At 48.4% G+C, this 17,600-nt stretch overlaps 1 protein-coding gene across 1 annotated transcript in view; it reads right to left on the bottom strand.

Moving 5' to 3' along the window:
- Nucleotides 1-17,600, bottom strand: part of Spen (spen family transcriptional repressor) — a 68,419-nt gene that overhangs the window by 3,068 nt on the left and 47,751 nt on the right. Inside the window, exons 9-11 of the mRNA XM_051173559.1 lie at nucleotides 15,911-16,024; nucleotides 13,977-14,077; nucleotides 138-8,166 (exon numbers count right to left, since the gene is read on the bottom strand). Of these exons, the coding sequence (XP_051029516.1) occupies nucleotides 138-8,166; nucleotides 13,977-14,077; nucleotides 15,911-16,024 (8,244 nt within the window). The remainder of the gene's footprint in view (nucleotides 1-137; nucleotides 8,167-13,976; nucleotides 14,078-15,910; nucleotides 16,025-17,600) is intronic.

Below are 17,600 nucleotides of genomic sequence, written 5' to 3' on the forward strand. Positions count from 1 at the left end.
AAACTTGGGTTTCCAGGTTCACACTTAAGCAAGTAGCTTCACCCACTGAGCCATCTTGATGGCCTGCCTGTCTTTCTAAACAACAAATTCCCCAAGTGCATGCCCAAAATGGTAGGGAGGAAACCTGGCTTCCTCACCTGTGCAGAAGTCTTGGTCCTGGAGGGAAGGCTGATGGAGGAGGCAACAGGAAACTGAGTGTGTGTGAGCTGAGCTGGGGCATGGTAGGTACGGATGTCTCCATACCTATATTCTTGGAACAGTTCACCGCTGGAGTGCACAATCTGCACCCCATGGGTTACAACCACAGGTGGGGTCAGAGGCAGCCCCTGAAGTTGGTTGCTGGGGGTGACTGTGAGGATTCGAGCCTCACCGTGAGGGGTAGGGGCGGGGGTAGGCACAGGGCCCGGGGCTGGGACTGGGGCAGAGACTGCTTTGGCATCTGAAGTCTTAACGGTTTCTTTCACCAGCTGCTGGGGGGCCTTGTTGGCTGGTGGCACCTTCACTGCCCCCTCAGCGGCCCTGGGCTGGTCACTGACAGCAGTCACGTGTGGGTGCACCATGATCCTCACGTCGCGGGGCACAGTGTATGGGTGCAGTCGGTACTCAGACTGCATGACCAGCACTTCTGACTGTACGGGGGCTGCAGCTCTAGCCACAGGGAGGTGATAGTGCACTTCTTCCTCGGGAGGGTGCTGGGCGGCCAGAGCAGGTACACCGGCTGTGGCAGGCTGGGGTGTGCCCACACGCTGCGGGGTCCTTGCCTCCATCTGCTGGGGCTGCAGAGGAGCCCGAGGAGACTGCAGAGTCTCTGGCCGGATGCTGTAGGTGATGCTGGGCAATGTGGGTGTGTTCATTCTCACCTCACCTTGTGAAAGGTGACCAAGGGACACAGTCTGCGTGATGCTGTGGGGTGGCATGATGACAGACTGCTCCGGGTGTATACTAGAGATGAACTGGGGCACGGGAATGCCTGCAGCCAGCATGACGGTGGCATTGGTGGACAGCGCTGTGGATGTGGTACTGCTGGGATGGCACGCCCTTGGGAATGGACCTGGCGTAGGCCCACTAGGTCGAGGAGTATGTGTATCTGGCTTCGTGGCTGCCAAGTGGGAAATGGTTCGATCTACTGGGGTGCTGGGTCCCGAAGGGACATGGTTCACTTCTGTAGGCAGTTTGCTGGGCAGGGCAGGAGGGTGGTGGGGAGTGAGGGTGGGCCCCAGGTTAGCTGGCTGAAGGACCTTGGTCTCTATTTTCAGAGTGACGGGGTCAGCGAGTTTCTTGTTAGTGGTGACTATGCTTGGGGTGAGAACAAGCTGGTTGTGAACCAGCACTGGGGGAGTGTTAATGCCTTGGGTGAGAACCTTCACTGTGCCACCCTGGGTGACAGGCGTGGACACTGACAGGTGGATGGGCTCAGGCTTTTCCAAGGATGGACGGTCCGTCTTCACAGAGGAGATCACCGGAGAGGCATTGTATGTCTGGGCAGTCAGTACCAGGGTGGAATGGGTGGCCACATTTGCAAAAGCTGAAGGGGTCTGAGGGCCTTTGGGTGCAGACTGAGATGGGGTGACTGAATCAGGCTTCACCTGGGACTTTGATACTGACTGCTGAAACTCAATGTCCATCGCACTGGCTGGAGGGATCTGACTGATCTTGGCACTGATCCGCTGTGGGCCTTCCGTCTTCTGTCCCGAGTAGCTTAGAAGCACGACTCCTTCGGAAGTATTCACACGCAGCCCTGCACCAGAGCCTGTGTCTGCCGGCCGCTCATCAATCACCGACATAGACCCAGGGTGGAAGCGGCTGCTTTCATTGCTGCCTGACCTCTGTTTACCCTTCGCTGCCGGCACAGTCACTGCAGCGCCTGTCACAGGTGCTGTGCCTGCTGTGGTAGTCACACCGCATGCAGCAGTCACTGCACCTGCAGCAGCATTCACGGTGCCGGGGGCAGCGCTCACTGTGCCCACGGTGGCACTCACTGGAGTGGTCAGGACATTGACAGGCCCAGTGAGGACATTCACGGGGCCCTTTAGGAGATTCACAGGCCCAGCAGGGGTGCTCACTAACCCTTTCAGTGTGGTCACTGAGCCCTTCACAGGACCCTTTAAGGCATTCACTGGGACCAGAGAGACATTGACCAGGCCAGTCAGGGCACTCACCAGGCCAGTCAGGGTCTGAGGAGCTGGTTTTGCCAAAGTTATCTTCTGTGAATTCTCCAGGTCAATGCTGACAGGCATCCGGCTAATAACAGACGTGATTTTAGGGGCAATGACAGGAGCCACCTTCTCTTTGTCAGCAGCCACTGGGACCTCTGAGGGTTGTGTGTCAGAAGCATTTGACACTGGAGTTGCTGACTTTTCTTCTAAGGGAAGTTGTCTGGGTTCACATGGAGGGGCCGGTGCCTCATGCAGACAAGGAGCAGCACTCACCGGCTCTGCGATGACTGTGGTGACACTTGTGGAAGTAACCCCTGTTGCAGATACGTATTTGGGGTCCATGAGGATCTTCCTCAGTGTACTGGAGCTGGTGTCCACATCAGAGGCCTTTGTGTCTGGGGGAAGAGCTGGAGATGGGGTGGACTGAGTCTGAGGCTCCTCCTGTCTTGTGATCCACTCTGTCACCTTAGTAGGGGGACTCTGATGTGGGACTCCCCCAGGAATGACAGGGGGTGGCAGCTTTGCTATTGTCACTAAAGGGATTGTGGGTGGAGGTATACTTGAGTCACTGGGTGGGGTCACTGGATCACTTTCGATGATTGAATGCACCTTGAACCTGGCCTGGGGCTCATCGTCCACTAGCGATGGCTGGGAAAGAGGCGGAAGGTCAGGGGGTGTGGGTGCTTTGCACGGAGTCTTTTCTTCAACGCTGCTTTCCTGACACAGACTCTCAGAGGGTGGGGTCTTGCTTGGGTCAGAAGTGCATTCCCTAGGAGGAGTGGGTTGGGGCTGTTCAGTCTGCTTTTCTTCCTGAGGAGCTTCTGGGGGTGCCGCCATTGCCTCGTTAGCAGCTGGGCTCTCACTTTGAGCCTGCTCAGCCTCAGTGGCACGAGGCTCTATGGCAGTGGCCACTTTCTTGTAGGTATTCCTTTTCCGGCGTGATCGTGTCGTCTTTTGACGCCCTTTGTCTCTTCGGGGAGGAGTGGCTTCCACTTTAGACCCCCTGGCTTCCTGTACAGAGTCACTGCTGTTCCCTCTGGTTTCCTTGGTGGTGTCTGCAGAACCTGCTGCAGGGTCCGAGGCACTGGGCTGCGAGCCAGAAGACTGGGAAACAACATCTGATCTTGAGGCCCCAGGTGCGGCCTCAGCGGGCCGAGGCTCCATCCCTTCCTGAACATTTGTCTGAGATCCTGTGGGGAAGGAGGGAGACGCAGAGACATTTTCAGGCTCTCCAGAATTGTCGCTGATGATGGAGCCAATGGCTGCAGCCAGTTCAGTTTCGCTTGCCTGATGTGCAGGCTTGTGGCCATCCTCCGTGGCAGGGCCTTCAGAAGTCCCCGTGGCCGCTCCCTTGCCAGCCGCACCGGTGGAGGGCTCAGTGAGCTTTGCAATGTTCTCCACAGCCTGTTCCAGCTCCTTCTGCTTGGCTAGCCGTGTGGCTTCTGGGGTCACCGTGGAGGTAGACACGTCTTCCTTCTCTGCAGCCTTCTTAGGGTCAACTGGGTCATTTTTCAGCTGAGATGAGGACACACTTTCCTTTGGGGGACCCTCATTTTTCTCAGGAGAGACTTCCACGAGACCAGCTTCCTTGTCCACAGCCTGCCCTGCAGCCCTGGTGGCCATGTCCAGGCTTTTCAGATGTGCAGCTCTGTCCATTGCTGACCTGGTGCTGCGGGCACGCCCTCTCTTTGATTTGGTGATTTTCTCAGGAGGGGGCTTGTTCTCCACCGCCTCAGCTGGGAAGGGGTCGGGCCCATTTCTGTCTGTGTTGGCGTCTCTCCTGTCGCGTTTTGGATCACCGGCTGCTTCTCTATCACCCCTGGACTTAGCGTTACTTTCCCTCGTGTTCACCTGGGTACCGCCCTCAGCAGCAGCCTCGGCTTTTTGCTCGTTCCTCCCCCTTTTCCCGTGGGGCCCACCAGCGGCTGCTGACTTCTGCGACCTGGGAGACCTCCAGCCCTCAGCTGGCTTGGGTGTTTCTGCTGGCTCTTTTGTCTCATGCTCTTCATCCTCATCAACACGCCGGCGTGTTTTAGGAGGCCTTCCCCGCCGAGGGGTGGTGGGAACTACCGCAGCCTCCTGCAGCTCCCGCTCTAGTCTCTTCCTGGTCACTCTCGGCTGCTCAGCAGGCTCTTTAGCTGGAGAGCGGCTTTCGTGGTCAGCCATGGTGGCATAAACACTCCTGACATTCCGCCGCCTGGTTCGACTGAGAGGTAGGCTGGGCTCAGGGAGCACGGGGTCCCCCCCAGAGCTTTTAGACGCAGTCCTTGTGATCTTCTCAGCCTCCAACTTCAGTTCTAACAGCTTCTGTGCTTCTCCTCGAGGGGAGCTGGACCGCTTCAGCTTTTCCCGGTCTATCCTCTCGCTCTTTCTGGTGACAGGCTTCTCTACGATGCTTGCAGCTGCTGCCTGGACCGGTGTCTTGGAACGCTTGTTTTTGTTTGTCTTCTTGTCTCTCGCAGAGACTGGAGGATTGGCCTCTACGTCTTCAGAGGCTGGGGGCTGAACTTCAGGCACGACTTCAGCTTTCTGAGTGGCGTTGGGCTCAATGACTGGAGCTGCATCTGGCTTCTCCACTTTCGGCTCTTCAGCTTCCTCAGACTTCTGAGTCAGCTTGGAAAGCGGCTGGGGACTGCTGGGTTTTGGATCTACATTGCTCTCTACCTTGGACATTGCGGTCCCAGGAGCCAGAGGCTCGGCATCCGCACAAGGGATGGGGTCAGTACTGGAGCTTTCTTGAGTAGCCAAAGGTACCACAGCAGTACTTCCACTGGCGCCCTCTCCTGGGGGCAAGTCTACCTGCTTAGGCTGCTCCACAGGGGCAGGAACGGGCTCAGGTGCGGACTTCGCCTCTTCCAGTACAGGGGCTGGCTCCACAGGCTTCTCTCCTGTCAGTGAAGGAGCCTCTGATGTTTTCCCAGCCTTCTCTGGTACTGATGGTGCTGGTTCTGGCGTCACAGGGGTGACCGCAGGAAGCCCAACTGGAACGGGAACTTTCGGCTCTGGCTCTTTAGTCTCTGTGGCAGCTTCTGGGGTCTTGGCAACGGTCTCTGCGTCCTCCTGTTTCTCGGCCTCTTTGGGCTTCTGGTCCTTCTCCTTCTCCTTCTGTTGCATCCGTGTGAGCTCCATGAATCTGCTGTGGAACAGGACCACTGGCTCCTGGATCGGGTCACTTGTGCTGCTGGCCCCATCAGATGCTTGTCTGCTGTACAGCCTTCCGGGAGGGAAGTCAGACTCCTCCCCCTTCCTTTCAAGATGCTGCAGCCGCTTGGAGTCCTGCTCAAAGATGGAGCTATGCAAAAACCGAGAGGCGAACAGCTCCTGCCGCTCCTGCTCCTCCTCCCGGTGGTCATCCTTCTTAGCATCCATTTTCCCCTCAGAGTCAGTCCTGATTTTCTTCTTTTTCATGTACCAGGATGGAATTGGTCTTGGGGCAGAGTCAACCTTTTCTTTATCTTTGTTGTTTCGAAAATTGGCAAACCGGGAGTCCCAGTCAAGAAAAGACCAGTTTTCTTCCCGGGACGAAGACAGAGACTTAGCTCTCTCGAGCAAAGCTTTAGTGTCTGGTGTGATTGTCTTATCCAGAGCAAAAGAATAAAATTTATTTCTTTCTAAAGAACTAGACAGTCTTTCATCTCGCTCACGAAGTCTATCGTCTCTGTCCCTTAATAAAAAAGACAGCCGAGGACTGTCATAGACGGTAGGGGCCCTGGGTGACTGGGATTTGTGCTCAGCGTCCTCATCAGAGTCGGAGGGCACCTCACCAGGCTCCAGATCACGTATAGACCTCTTCCGTAAACTGTCTCTCTTGATGACACTATTAGGAAAACTCACATCAAACCTGCTGGGGTCCTGTTTCATCTGAGGGTCCCAGCGATTTGGTTCATCTTCAGAATTTAAGACAGACAGTTTTATCTTGGCCATGTCTGCCGCCTGCTCTCTCTTGCTAGAATCATAAGGGTTAAATTTTAAAGGGTCTTCTCTCACTGCTACATCCCCTTTAGGAGACCCTTTAAGTGACACCAGTCTAGGGGAACTCAGGGTGTCCTCATCTTCGTGGAAGGAGCCATGGCGGACACTGGGAGAACTGGTCCTTTCAGAGTCCTCGCTGATCTGGCGTGAGCTTCTGTAATTTCTCTCTCTTTTGGTACAAATATCAAAGTCAACATGATCCATCCTTTTCTTTTTGCTGGGGGGCGAGTCATCGGTGACATCCTGAGGGGGCTTGCCCACCTCATGGACGAGGCTGCGTCTCTCATATTCATCTATGTCTTTTTTAGGACTGCCGAACTTCTCAGACTTGGCTATTTCCATTTCCATCTGCTGTTTCCTGCGACTCTGTTCCATCTGTTTTCGGTAACTCTGTGTGTGATCAATGTCAATGCCAAGTTTTTCTTCAGCATTTACTGCGTGTGGCTTCTCCTGGCCTGCTTTATGCTCTGAAGGCTCATCACGAAGACGGCAGTAGTTTTTCCTGACTTCCTCTTTCTCGGGCCCTTGACTGTCTAGGAGTGGCAGCTGTTTGAGCTGAGGTTTGGAGGGGGTGGCTTTCTTGGGCTGGGCTTCTTGACTTTCCACAGACCCGTGTGTTGGATCTCCCAGGCCTGTGTGTACATCTGAGCTGGGCCGTGAGCCAGACCCTGAGGAGACACCAGCAGGCTCCTGGCAGTCTTTGGGGCTGGGAGCCGAATTAAGTCTGTCCAGCTTAGTTTTTTTTGATTCCCTTTTAAGGATCTCTTTTCTCACAGGCTTTCTTTCAGACTCCCCTCCCCTCAGCGGAACGCTGTCTCTCGACACATCAGGCTGCTTCTTTAGAAGCACTCGTGTGTCCTCTGTCTCAGGGTTGCTTTTCTTGACTTCTGGTTTTTGCTTTTCTGCTTTCAAGTTGGATTCTGCAAAGCGCCTTTTCCTGGCTTCTAGCTTCTCCAGGTCCAGAGCACTGAGGCCCTCAGGCGGCTGCTCTGGCTTGAGGTGCTTCCTGAGTTTAGGCCTGCCCTCCTTATCCACCACCTCGGCATGGCTTGAAAGGGCCTTTTCCCTTGGTGCTTTTCCTCTAGCGGACTCCACTGCAGACGAGTCTGACTTGGCGGGCTCCATCTGAGAAGCCTGGGACTTCTGACCCAGGGCTGAAGGCTTAACACTGTCGTGGTCAAACCTGGCTTTGGTCTTTTCTGGCGGAGGGTGGTCAATGACTTTCCCCTCCTTTTCTTTCACTCGAGTCAAAACCACACAAGGCATGAGCTCCAGGCGGTTCTTGGCTGGCCCTTCCTTGTCACCTTTCTCTCTGCTCAGTTTAGTAGCACTCCGGGCTTTCTCGGGGCTCTGCTCGCCATCATTTTCTTGCTCTGTTTCGGAAGACTGAGAGCTGGGGGAATGGCCTTTTCCTTTCCGTCTCTGTCTGTCAGGTTTGTCCTTTTCTACTTTTTCCTTACGAATTATTCGTCTCTCCCTCTCTATTCTCTCAGGATCAAAAATCCGATCTTTCTCTGTCTTTTCATTTTTTGTATAGCGCTCCAACCGAGGCTTCTCCAGTTTATCGTACCGTGGCGGGGACACTGAGCTGCAGCTGCCACTTCTCTCTGATGACCGGCGGTACAGCCTCCTCTCAGAGTCACTCGGCAACCTCTCCGAGTGTGCAGGAGACACACAGGGACTCTGCGGACGACGCAAGTGCACGGGACTCTGACTTCGCTCAATGGGCCTCCTCTCATGGTCCCGGTCCCTGTCGGACTCAAATCTTTCCCGTTCTCGATCCCGTTCTCTCTGCCTATAGCTGTATTCGCGAATATCTTGTTCATAAGGATCACTCCTATATTCTCTGTATTCACGTGGATCATCATAGTATCGGGACTCATAATACTCCCCTTGGTACGTTTCCCATTCAGAGTAAAAGTCTCTCCCTCGAGCTGGATACTCCCTCCTGGAGTCCTCAGGGTAGGTGCCCGGAGTCCGGACACTTTCATAGTATGTCCGATCCTGGCTGTAGTCATAGGATCCTCTTCGTTCCTCTCTGCCAAACATCAGAAAGATTGTGTTACCACTTCTGTCTTCTCAACATTTGCAGTCCCACCTCCACAATCCCAGCACTCAAAGGGCAGAGGCAGGAGGACAGCTCATGACCTCAACTGCACAAGTTCAAGGCCAGCCTGGGGCACACGGTGAAAACCTTACACAGGATATCTGGAATCCTTTAGCATTGCTTTACACTTGTTCACCTGCAGGTGTTTAGCAGCAGCAAATGCTGCTCTGAGAATTATAAGCTGGAGGCCTAAATAACTCACTCTGTAGACCAGGCTGTCTTCCAACTCACAGGGATCTCCTGCTTCTGCCTCTGGAGTGTGGGAATTAAAGGCAAGAACAACCATGCATACCCAGTACTTACAGTTATAAAAGAAACTCAATAATCTTACCTAAAAGACAAATATTTAAGGAGACCCACTACCACTCAGCCCAATTCCACTGAGCTGTACCCTATGCATGTACTATATTAGATTATCACATTGTACCTAGTAAACATATGTAATTATATCAATTTTTAAAAAAAGAATTTTTCAAAAGTTTAAATCTCAGGGCTAGAAAGATGGCTTAGAAGTTAAGCTCACTACTATTCTCGCAAAGGACCCATGTTTAGCTCCCAAAACCCACATGGTGGCTCGCAGCCTTCCACAACTCCAGTTCCAAGGGAACTGACGCCCTCGTCTGACCTCCTTGGGCACCAGATACAACTTCGCCTTCATACACACATGCAGGCAAAACACTCACAGATAAAATAAAAATAAGTAAGTCTTTTAAAAAGTGTTGATCTGGGCACAGTGGTGCACACCTTTAATCCCAGCACTTGGGAGGCAGAGGCAGGCAGATCTCTGAGTTTGAGGCCAGTCTGATGTATAGAGTGAGTTCTACGACAGCCAGGGCTACACAGAGAAACCCTGTGGTGTTTAAGTATCAACAGTCATGGTTTGTTTCTTAAAACCCCTCCCTGAAAAAAAATTAAAAACAAAATTAGCTCCAACTTTTCCATTTACCTTTTTTTTTTTTCGCTTTTCTTCAAACTGCCAGCTAACAAATCAAGACTGGCTTTAAGAACTATAAAATGTTCGCTACAGTAACCTACTCAGTGCACTCAGAACAAGAGTCAGCTTGCATGGAAAAATAAAACTGAGCGCCTTCCTACAAGAGGGATGCTGGTTCCTTCCCATTCCTTCCGGAAAACCCTTATTTTATTGCGAGCATCGTGTGTGGGTGTGTACACATCACAGCACATGTGAGACTTCTGAGGACAGCCCTGCAGTCTTGGTTTTCCCTCCACCTGAGTTTCAGGGATCTAACTAAGTGCAGGCTTTTATGGCAAGTGTTGTACCCGCTGAGCCATCTCAATGACCCACCTAGAAAAATTTAAGTGACATGTGTCCAACTGCCAAATTCCTGAAAGTGTCAACACCTAAGATCTGAGAGCAAAGCATAGTGGCATGTGCCTGGAAGCTCAGGCAGAGGCAGGAAGATCACAAGTTCAAGGCCAGTCTTATCAGCCACACAGTGCATTCCAGTTGTCTACGGTATAGTAGTGACGGCAGAAGTGAAAATAAAAATAAACGGTTCCCATTTTCCATTAGAACACAAACACATAAGTTAAGAATCAATAGCCCTGGTGGATGTGATGACACAGGCCTGTGATCCCAGCTACTTGGAGACTGAGGCAGGAGAACCACCGGTTCAAGGCCAACTTGGGCTACAGAGTGAGCTCAAAGCCAGCCTGGATACTCAGTGACCCCTCTCTCACGAATGCAACTGGGGATGCACTCAGAGGCAGACACTGTCTACCATAAGCTTCATTCAACTGTCAGCTTACCCACAACCAATCATCAATCAACCAACCAATCAATCCTGCTCTGATAAAAAGCCATTCAAGTGTCATCAGCAAGAGCACAGCCTGGTTCTGAGCCCTGGCCTCCGTAGCAATTACATCACTTTGTGGCTCACTGGAACACAGAAACAGTTGTTAAAACAACCATCATTAGCCAGATGTGGTAGTGCATAACCCTGACCCCAGCACTCAAGAGGCAGAGGAAGGCAGGTCCCTGAATCTGAAGCCAGCCTTGTCTACACAGGAAGTTCCTGACTAGTGAGGATTACAAAGTAAATGCTTGAGGGAAAAACAAAACAAACAAACAAACAAACAAAAACCCATAGTTTTTTGTTTTTTGTTTTACTAGAGCAATTTTAATACACAAGGCAAGAAGTATTTCCCTCCGTGAAGGTGAAGACACTATATACTCTCCAATACAAAGAAAATAGACGACTACCTAGAATGCTTACTACTTTGCTCAACAGTAGGCTTGTTTTTAGTTCATGCTTTTCACAGTTCCACATAGAACTCTGCTGAGCAGTGGTGGCAAATATCTTTAATCCCAGCACTGGGGAGGCAAGAGCAAGCAGATCTCTGTGAGTTTGAGAACAGCTTGGTATACAGAGAGAGTTCCAAGACAGCCAAGACTGTTATACAGAGAAACTATGTCTCTAAACACAAACACATGCATTCTAGTGCTGTGTCTCATGCCATGATTTGTGTATCTGTTCTTGAGCAGGGTCTAGGTGCTCTGTACCTCACACTGGTTTTGAACACAGAATCCTCTGGCTCCTCAAGCCACCAAATCAAGCATGACAGATAAACCTTACTTTAAAAACCTATTATCATGCTGGCTGTAGCAGCACATGCTTTTTGCTTATCAAAGCACTTAAGAGGCTAAGGTAGATGGGTCCATAAGAGTTCAAGGCCAGCCTGGCCTACACAGAGAGCTCCATGCCAGTCAAGATTGGCGAGACAGAGTCTCAAAAAACAATCCCCTCTCCCCAAATGCCACTATCAAAAACAACATAACAACAAAAAACTCCACAGTATCAAGAAATGTTTTAAGCAAACGGGGGCTAGGGTAGAACGTAGTAGTAAAATGTCCATGTACAATGCTCTGTTTAATTCATTGCCTAACACAACAGAACATAAAATTAAAATTATATCTGAAAATACAGATGGTGAAGTGCTTTGCCAAATGTCTGCAAGCCCAAGGACCTCAGTTCAATTCCCAGCACCCATCTAAAAAGCTGCCGATAGCATGCTTAGAATCCCAGCACTGGGAATATGGAGACAGGAGGAGCAGGTGTGAAGCCCCAGACAACAGTGAGTCTTGTTTCAGAAAAAGCAAGATGGACAGCTCTTAAGGAATGACACCTGTAGTTAACCTCTGGCTCTCTCGCAAGCGGGTACACGCACATGCACGCACACACCCATCTCAACAGCTTACTTTGCTGGATCTATGAAGCTCACTAATTTCAGCAGAGAACAGAACAATAGAGCACTGGGACACAGTCAGCAGCGTGATTTCATCCCTTATGGATGAATCAGGGCTGTTTGACTTGTCCATGGAGTGGAGGAAGTCATCCCACTGAAAAGGTGGTCAAACAAGAACTGTTAAACCAGCGTCAGGTTTGGAGAAAATTCTGTTCAAGCTACCCAACATAGACAGGAAAACGATTTGACCATGTAAATCATCCTTTACTGACAGGTAGGAACCCTGGGTTTTCCCCCAGCATAAGCAATGCATTAACATAAATTACATCACAGAGGGTTGGAGATTTATCTTGAGTTCAGTGCCCAGCAGGGAAACAAGTCACCAGAAGCTGCCCAACCTTCAGCCATGAGAAGACAGCCCACAGTGGAGGACTTTCTAGAGAAAGCAAGGTGTTTCTAACCCGGAGATGAGGCACTGCAGTCAAATGCCTTTTCCACCAGACATCACCTAATCAGAAGGATTGCTTCCCTTCGTGTTACTTGAACTTGATGTTGAGGTATGCAATACATTGAGTAACATCTGAGACCCCTCACCCCTGCCGCCTGCATGACGATATAAATGCCATTGGACAGAGACAAATAACCATGGAAATGAACTAAGAACAAGGTCATCACTAAAATCAGTGAATCTTAGGCAGTATACAAAAATCAACTCCTAGCTGGGCAGTGGTGGAGCACGCCTTTAGTCCCAGCACTCAGGAGGCAGATCCAGGCGGATTTCTGTCAGTTCGAGGCCAGTCTGGTCTACAGAGTGAGTGCTAGGACAGCCAGAGATACACAGAGAAACCCTGTCTCGAAAAACCAAAAAACAAACAAACAAATAAATCAACTCCTACACTACATCATCCAACCCTCACAAGATGATCAAAAATGTTTAAAAATACTTAATGTACACCGAGAAGACTCCAACAGAACTGTTAATGCCTCAGGTGCAGCAAATGAAGACTCCAACATGCATCTTCTCCTCACTCCCTTGCAAAATTTTGTTTAGAACTAATGTACTGCAAGTGACCTTGGGAAGGAGCTCAGTTGGCACAGTGCTTGGTTGGCAAGTGAAAGCTGAGGTAGAACCCCTGCTCCACCTAAGTCAGGTGTGGTGGCATTCACCTAAGTCAGGTGTGGTGGCATTCACCCATAATGTAGCACTCAAATCAAGTTCAATGCCATGCTCAGCTACAATAAAAAAAGCCTGGGCCAGCCTCGGCTACATGAGTCCCTCTCTCAAAAACCAGTAAAACCATAGCCAATGACTTCAAACTGCTATTCTGGGAACTAAGACTGAGAATATTCTGTCCCAAGCGGCATACTTGTACACACACATATATACACACACAACATCTCATGTGTACTTTTCTGACGGGTGGGGAATGGGGAGCTATGACAGAACAGCCCCTCACATTAGCTCACTAGCTGAAGAATTGCACATTTTCAGTGTTTTGTAATTTGAATTCTGATCTAATCATGAGAAACTATCAAAGCTGTGGTTTTTAGAAGTGTAACACTTTCATTTAAAAGCTCAAGAGTTCAGGGTAGCAACATACAGAGTAGGAAATGCCTCAAAGAGAAACTATGTGATTTCAACACAACAAACTGGGACCAGAGGCAGTGAAGGCAGGTATGGATGGGCTCTGGAAGCTTCCCCACCACCCCGGTTCTGGTGGCTCTTGACTCTAACTGCCAGAAGCCTTTTGATATGTATGGACGAGGACAGGTAGGAGACCGCCATAGAGCAATGTCTGGCAAAATGCTTGCTTTAGTATAAACAACAGTTTCCACTTTCGAACACAATCCTCTATTGAAGAGCCTGGTGATTATGTAGAGGGCACTTTAATAGGTTATCTAATCAACAGAAGAAAAAAAACAAATACTACGTTACTATGATAAAAAATGACATGCCTTCTACACTGCAAAAGTCGTATTATGTTTATACCTGATCTGACTCTCTGTCTTTCTCTCCCTCTCTCTCTCTCTCTCTGTTCTTCAAGACTGGGTTTCTCTGTGTAGCTTTGGAACCCGTTCTAGAACTCATCTATACACCAGGCTGGCCTTGAATTCATAGAGATCTGCCTGCCTCTGCCTCCTGAGTGCTGGGATTAAAGACGTGTGCCACCACCTGGCTCAGACCTACTTTAAGAGTCAAACAAACATTTCACAATCCTTTCCAATATAAGAGCACTCAGTGGGAACTGAGAGGGGGTATCTTCAACTACATAAAAAACACATTTGTAAAAATAAACCTGTGCTTTCTATGTGACAGGTCAAAAGTATGTTTGGGAAGAAATGAGCAGAACTGAAAAAGAGAAAAATAAAATTTCAGCGTATAAAAATTAGAACTCAAGCTGTACTGGCAGATCTGCTGCACACGCCTCAGGCTAGCGGGTGGTTCAGAAGTAGAATGCTGACCTACTATGTGTATAGTCTGGTGACCATTTCCAAAGCCCATGGTCCAGCACAGAACAGAATGAACCACCTACCTTCTTTCTGTTAACATTTCATAGAAGTCTCTGATATCTTGACCAGACTTCTCCATGCAGTGATAAAATGCTAACTGGCTTTCCCGATTTGCAAAATCCACCTTTAAAAGATAAAGAATTCTTAATAAAGCCCATTATTATATGATGCATATCTAATACAAACATCAACAATATATAAAAAGATTTTTGTGAAGAAAGAACTTTCAGATTTCAGTTTTGGAAAGTTTTTTTGTTTAGTTGTTTGTCAAGACAGGGTTTATACTCTGTGTAGCCATGGCATCTGTGAACTTAACCTGCCTCTCTGTCTCTTAAAGAGAGGGTGAGCCCAGTTTGCAGGTCTCTAACAAGCTCAGGGAACCCTTTGAAAGACGATGGAGGATGGAGAAGGAATTGTAGGAGCCAGAGGGATAAAGGACACAGGGACAGCACAGCCTGTGGGGTCAACTAAGAGGAGTTGGCGGGAGCTCAGACTGAAAGGGCAATTGTGAAGCCTGCATGGGTCTACACTAGATACTCTGCTTATATGTCATGGCTGCTGGCTTGGTGTTTTGGGGGGACTCCTGACAGTGGGGTGAGGGTATCTCTAGTGACTCTTTTGCCTTCTCTTGGGAACCCTTATCTTCCTATTGCGTTGCTCTGCCCAGCCTTGATGTGACCGTTGTGCCTGGTCTTAACTGTATCTTGTGCTGTGTTTGGCTGATGCGCCTGAGGCCCGTTCTTTTCTGGGGGGAGACCAAAAGTGGGGGTGGGTCTGGGAGAGAAGGGGTAACTGGAAGGAAGGCATAGAAGCTATGGTGAGGACATATTAATGAGAAAAGAGTAAGTTTGAAAAATAATAATTAAAAAACAAAAGATGTGTGCCATAACGCACAGCCAATTCTGGGAAGTTTAAGACATTTTTTTTTTTTTTTTTTAAATACTCCAAATTCTACATAAATCGACAGATACAATTTAAGGTCCCAGAACCCAATCCAGGAGTGAAAGGGCTGGGCATGGTACAATTCCCAAACTGAGAAGGTTGAATCAAGATGGTCACAATCATGGGCGTGAGGCCAGCCTGGGCTACACAGTGAGACCCATACTTATACACCCACAACGTCTCTCCTTGCCAATCAAACAAACAACAAAAAAGGAGAAAAATAAAATGCTACCAGAATTCTACTTGGGTCAATTAAATGTACAATCAATAGTTGGGCAATCTATGGTGCACATAAATTTGTAATAATAATCAGTACTACAGGACACAGGGACAACACAGAACTATTTACCAGCTGCCTAGCTTTATGTCTTACTTCCAAAATATTGCTATTTTAGCTTAACCTAGCCATCAGTTCTGAAGTTCATGATTATGACAAACAAACACAAATAGCAAGTTTTTAAACAAGCAATACCAGGAACATACTCTCTCTCTGTGCTTACTGCCACGGGTAGCTTATTTTTGGAAGCTGACTGACTGAATGTGCCACTGGCACACAGACACTCACTGTAATGGGGAAGGAGGGCCCTGCACCAAGAATACAGGTAAGGCATCCAGGAAAAGAAGTGCTTTCAAAAGGACTATTAATTAGGCAAGATCTATTGCTAAGAGCATAAAAGACCTGTGTCCACAAACAGCAAGCATGAAAATCCCATTATTTCCCCGTAAAATTGAGGAGAGGAGAAATAAAACCATGTTCAGTAAACCACTCTCTATCCTGGCAACCTATATATGCAGCTCTGGGCAGAGATCTGTATGGACTTTTGTTTGGCTTCTGGTTTTTTGTTTGGTTTGGTTTTGGTTTTTGCGGCAGATCATACTATGAGGACCTATCTGTGATTGAGCGTATAACACACACATTGGTTTTGCTTGTGAGGCACATCACACTGTGAGGGCCTATCTGGGATTGGGCGTATGACACACAGTCTTCGGCTTTTGTTAACGTCACTGTGCACACCTTAATTTTATTCCCACCAATTTTCCTGCCCTTGGTCTCCTTGACAGCTGCTTGTGCATACTCAATCTCATTGTAGAGAACCAGAGCCATGCCTTTTAATCGGTCAAACACCACCTGCAAAAAAATAAAACAACCAATTAAGAGCTTTATCTACTGGTCTGAGTGTCAGTCCCAAAAAAACCCTAAGTCACAAGGATGTTCCTAAGAAAAACTGCTGTATTTAGACTACTCCAGAAAAACTTTGGGTTCCCAGAAGAGGCTTGTCTCAGTAAACACACTAAGTTCAATGTTCAGAGACCATGGAATCACACTATTGTCTTAGTAAACAGATGTCGGGTGTTGCAAGGACAATGAAGTCGTGGTATTGAGGCTTCCAGGATATCTTTGAATTCTTAGATTTTACTGTTTTTCATATTGACTTTACTATAAGGAGACCATTCTTTTATCTGAAGCTCAAAATAATAAGAGGATGGAATTGGGCCTAAGATCCTTTTCCTGTGTTTGTGGGTGTGCTATTTAGCAAATATTGGTCAGATGAAAACTTTACTGTATGAACACATTAAATTCATAATTACTTAAACACAAATCAGATCTAGGGACACAACTCAGTGACAGAGAACTTGCCTAGTACACACAAGACCCAATGTTCAATCCCTAGCAACAAAACAATGGGTAAAACTTAATCACAGTTAGTTGTTATTTCAGAGACTCATGATGTAGCACCCTCCTGCCTAAACCTACCTAATCTGGGATTACAGGCATGAGCCACCAACCACATTCAGCTGTTAGAATGGCATTTGTGTGAAGTTCAAAGGACAAATACAGGTGTCAGCCTTTGCCTTCCAACTTGTTTGAGATGGACTGTTGTGGTTCTGCCACAAACTCGGGACTCAAAGCTTTATACTTCTCAGCTTTCCTGTCTGTACCTCCCATCTCCACGTGTAAGTGCTGGGATTACAGACACTGATGCTGCTTCTGGCTTTTATGTGGATTCTAGGGTTTTGAACTCAGGTCTTCACACTTTCAGGCAACTCTCCAGCTCTAGACTAATTTCCCCTACTATCAGTGCGTGTGTCTGGACACGTGTTGTACGTCTGTGGGCAGGGATGCCACAGAGCACATGCAGACATCAGAGGACAACTCTGTGGAGTTGCTTCTCTTAGTCCACCTTTATGTGGGTTTTGGGAATCAGACTCATTAACTAGATGGTGTGGCAAACTATGTACCTGTCACGCCATCTTGCTGTCCCTGAACTAATTTTCTCACCCGAAAATTATAAAAACCTCTAGCAACCTACTCTATTGTGTCTAAAGAAATCATCTTGCCAGCAAACTACAAAATGTTTTAATTCACTTATTTTGGCTAAGTCCATCTATGGGACAGTTGTCACAGCACCATAGTGCTGTTCGAAAATGGAAGCTTAAGGGGTGGGGTATTTTAAATTTAAACAGGATTTTATTTATGTAAGTATGTATGGAGCCAGTGCTCTTAACCACTGAGCCATCCTCTCGCCAGCCCCAGGTATTTAATTTGAAAGCTCACCAGTATAAAGACAAAAAGCTATTTTTATATGAGACTTTCATTTTTTTTAAACGTGTGTGACAAAATAATTTTTAAAATCTTACTTTATTTAACTATATAGAAAGGAGTTTCAAGAAGAATCTTTATTTTTAAAATTGATTTAACTTCA

This window comes from Phodopus roborovskii, unplaced genomic scaffold (genome assembly GCF_943737965.1).
Source record: "Phodopus roborovskii unplaced genomic scaffold, PHOROB, whole genome shotgun sequence".
Classification (NCBI taxonomy): Eukaryota; Metazoa; Chordata; class Mammalia; order Rodentia; family Cricetidae; genus Phodopus; species Phodopus roborovskii.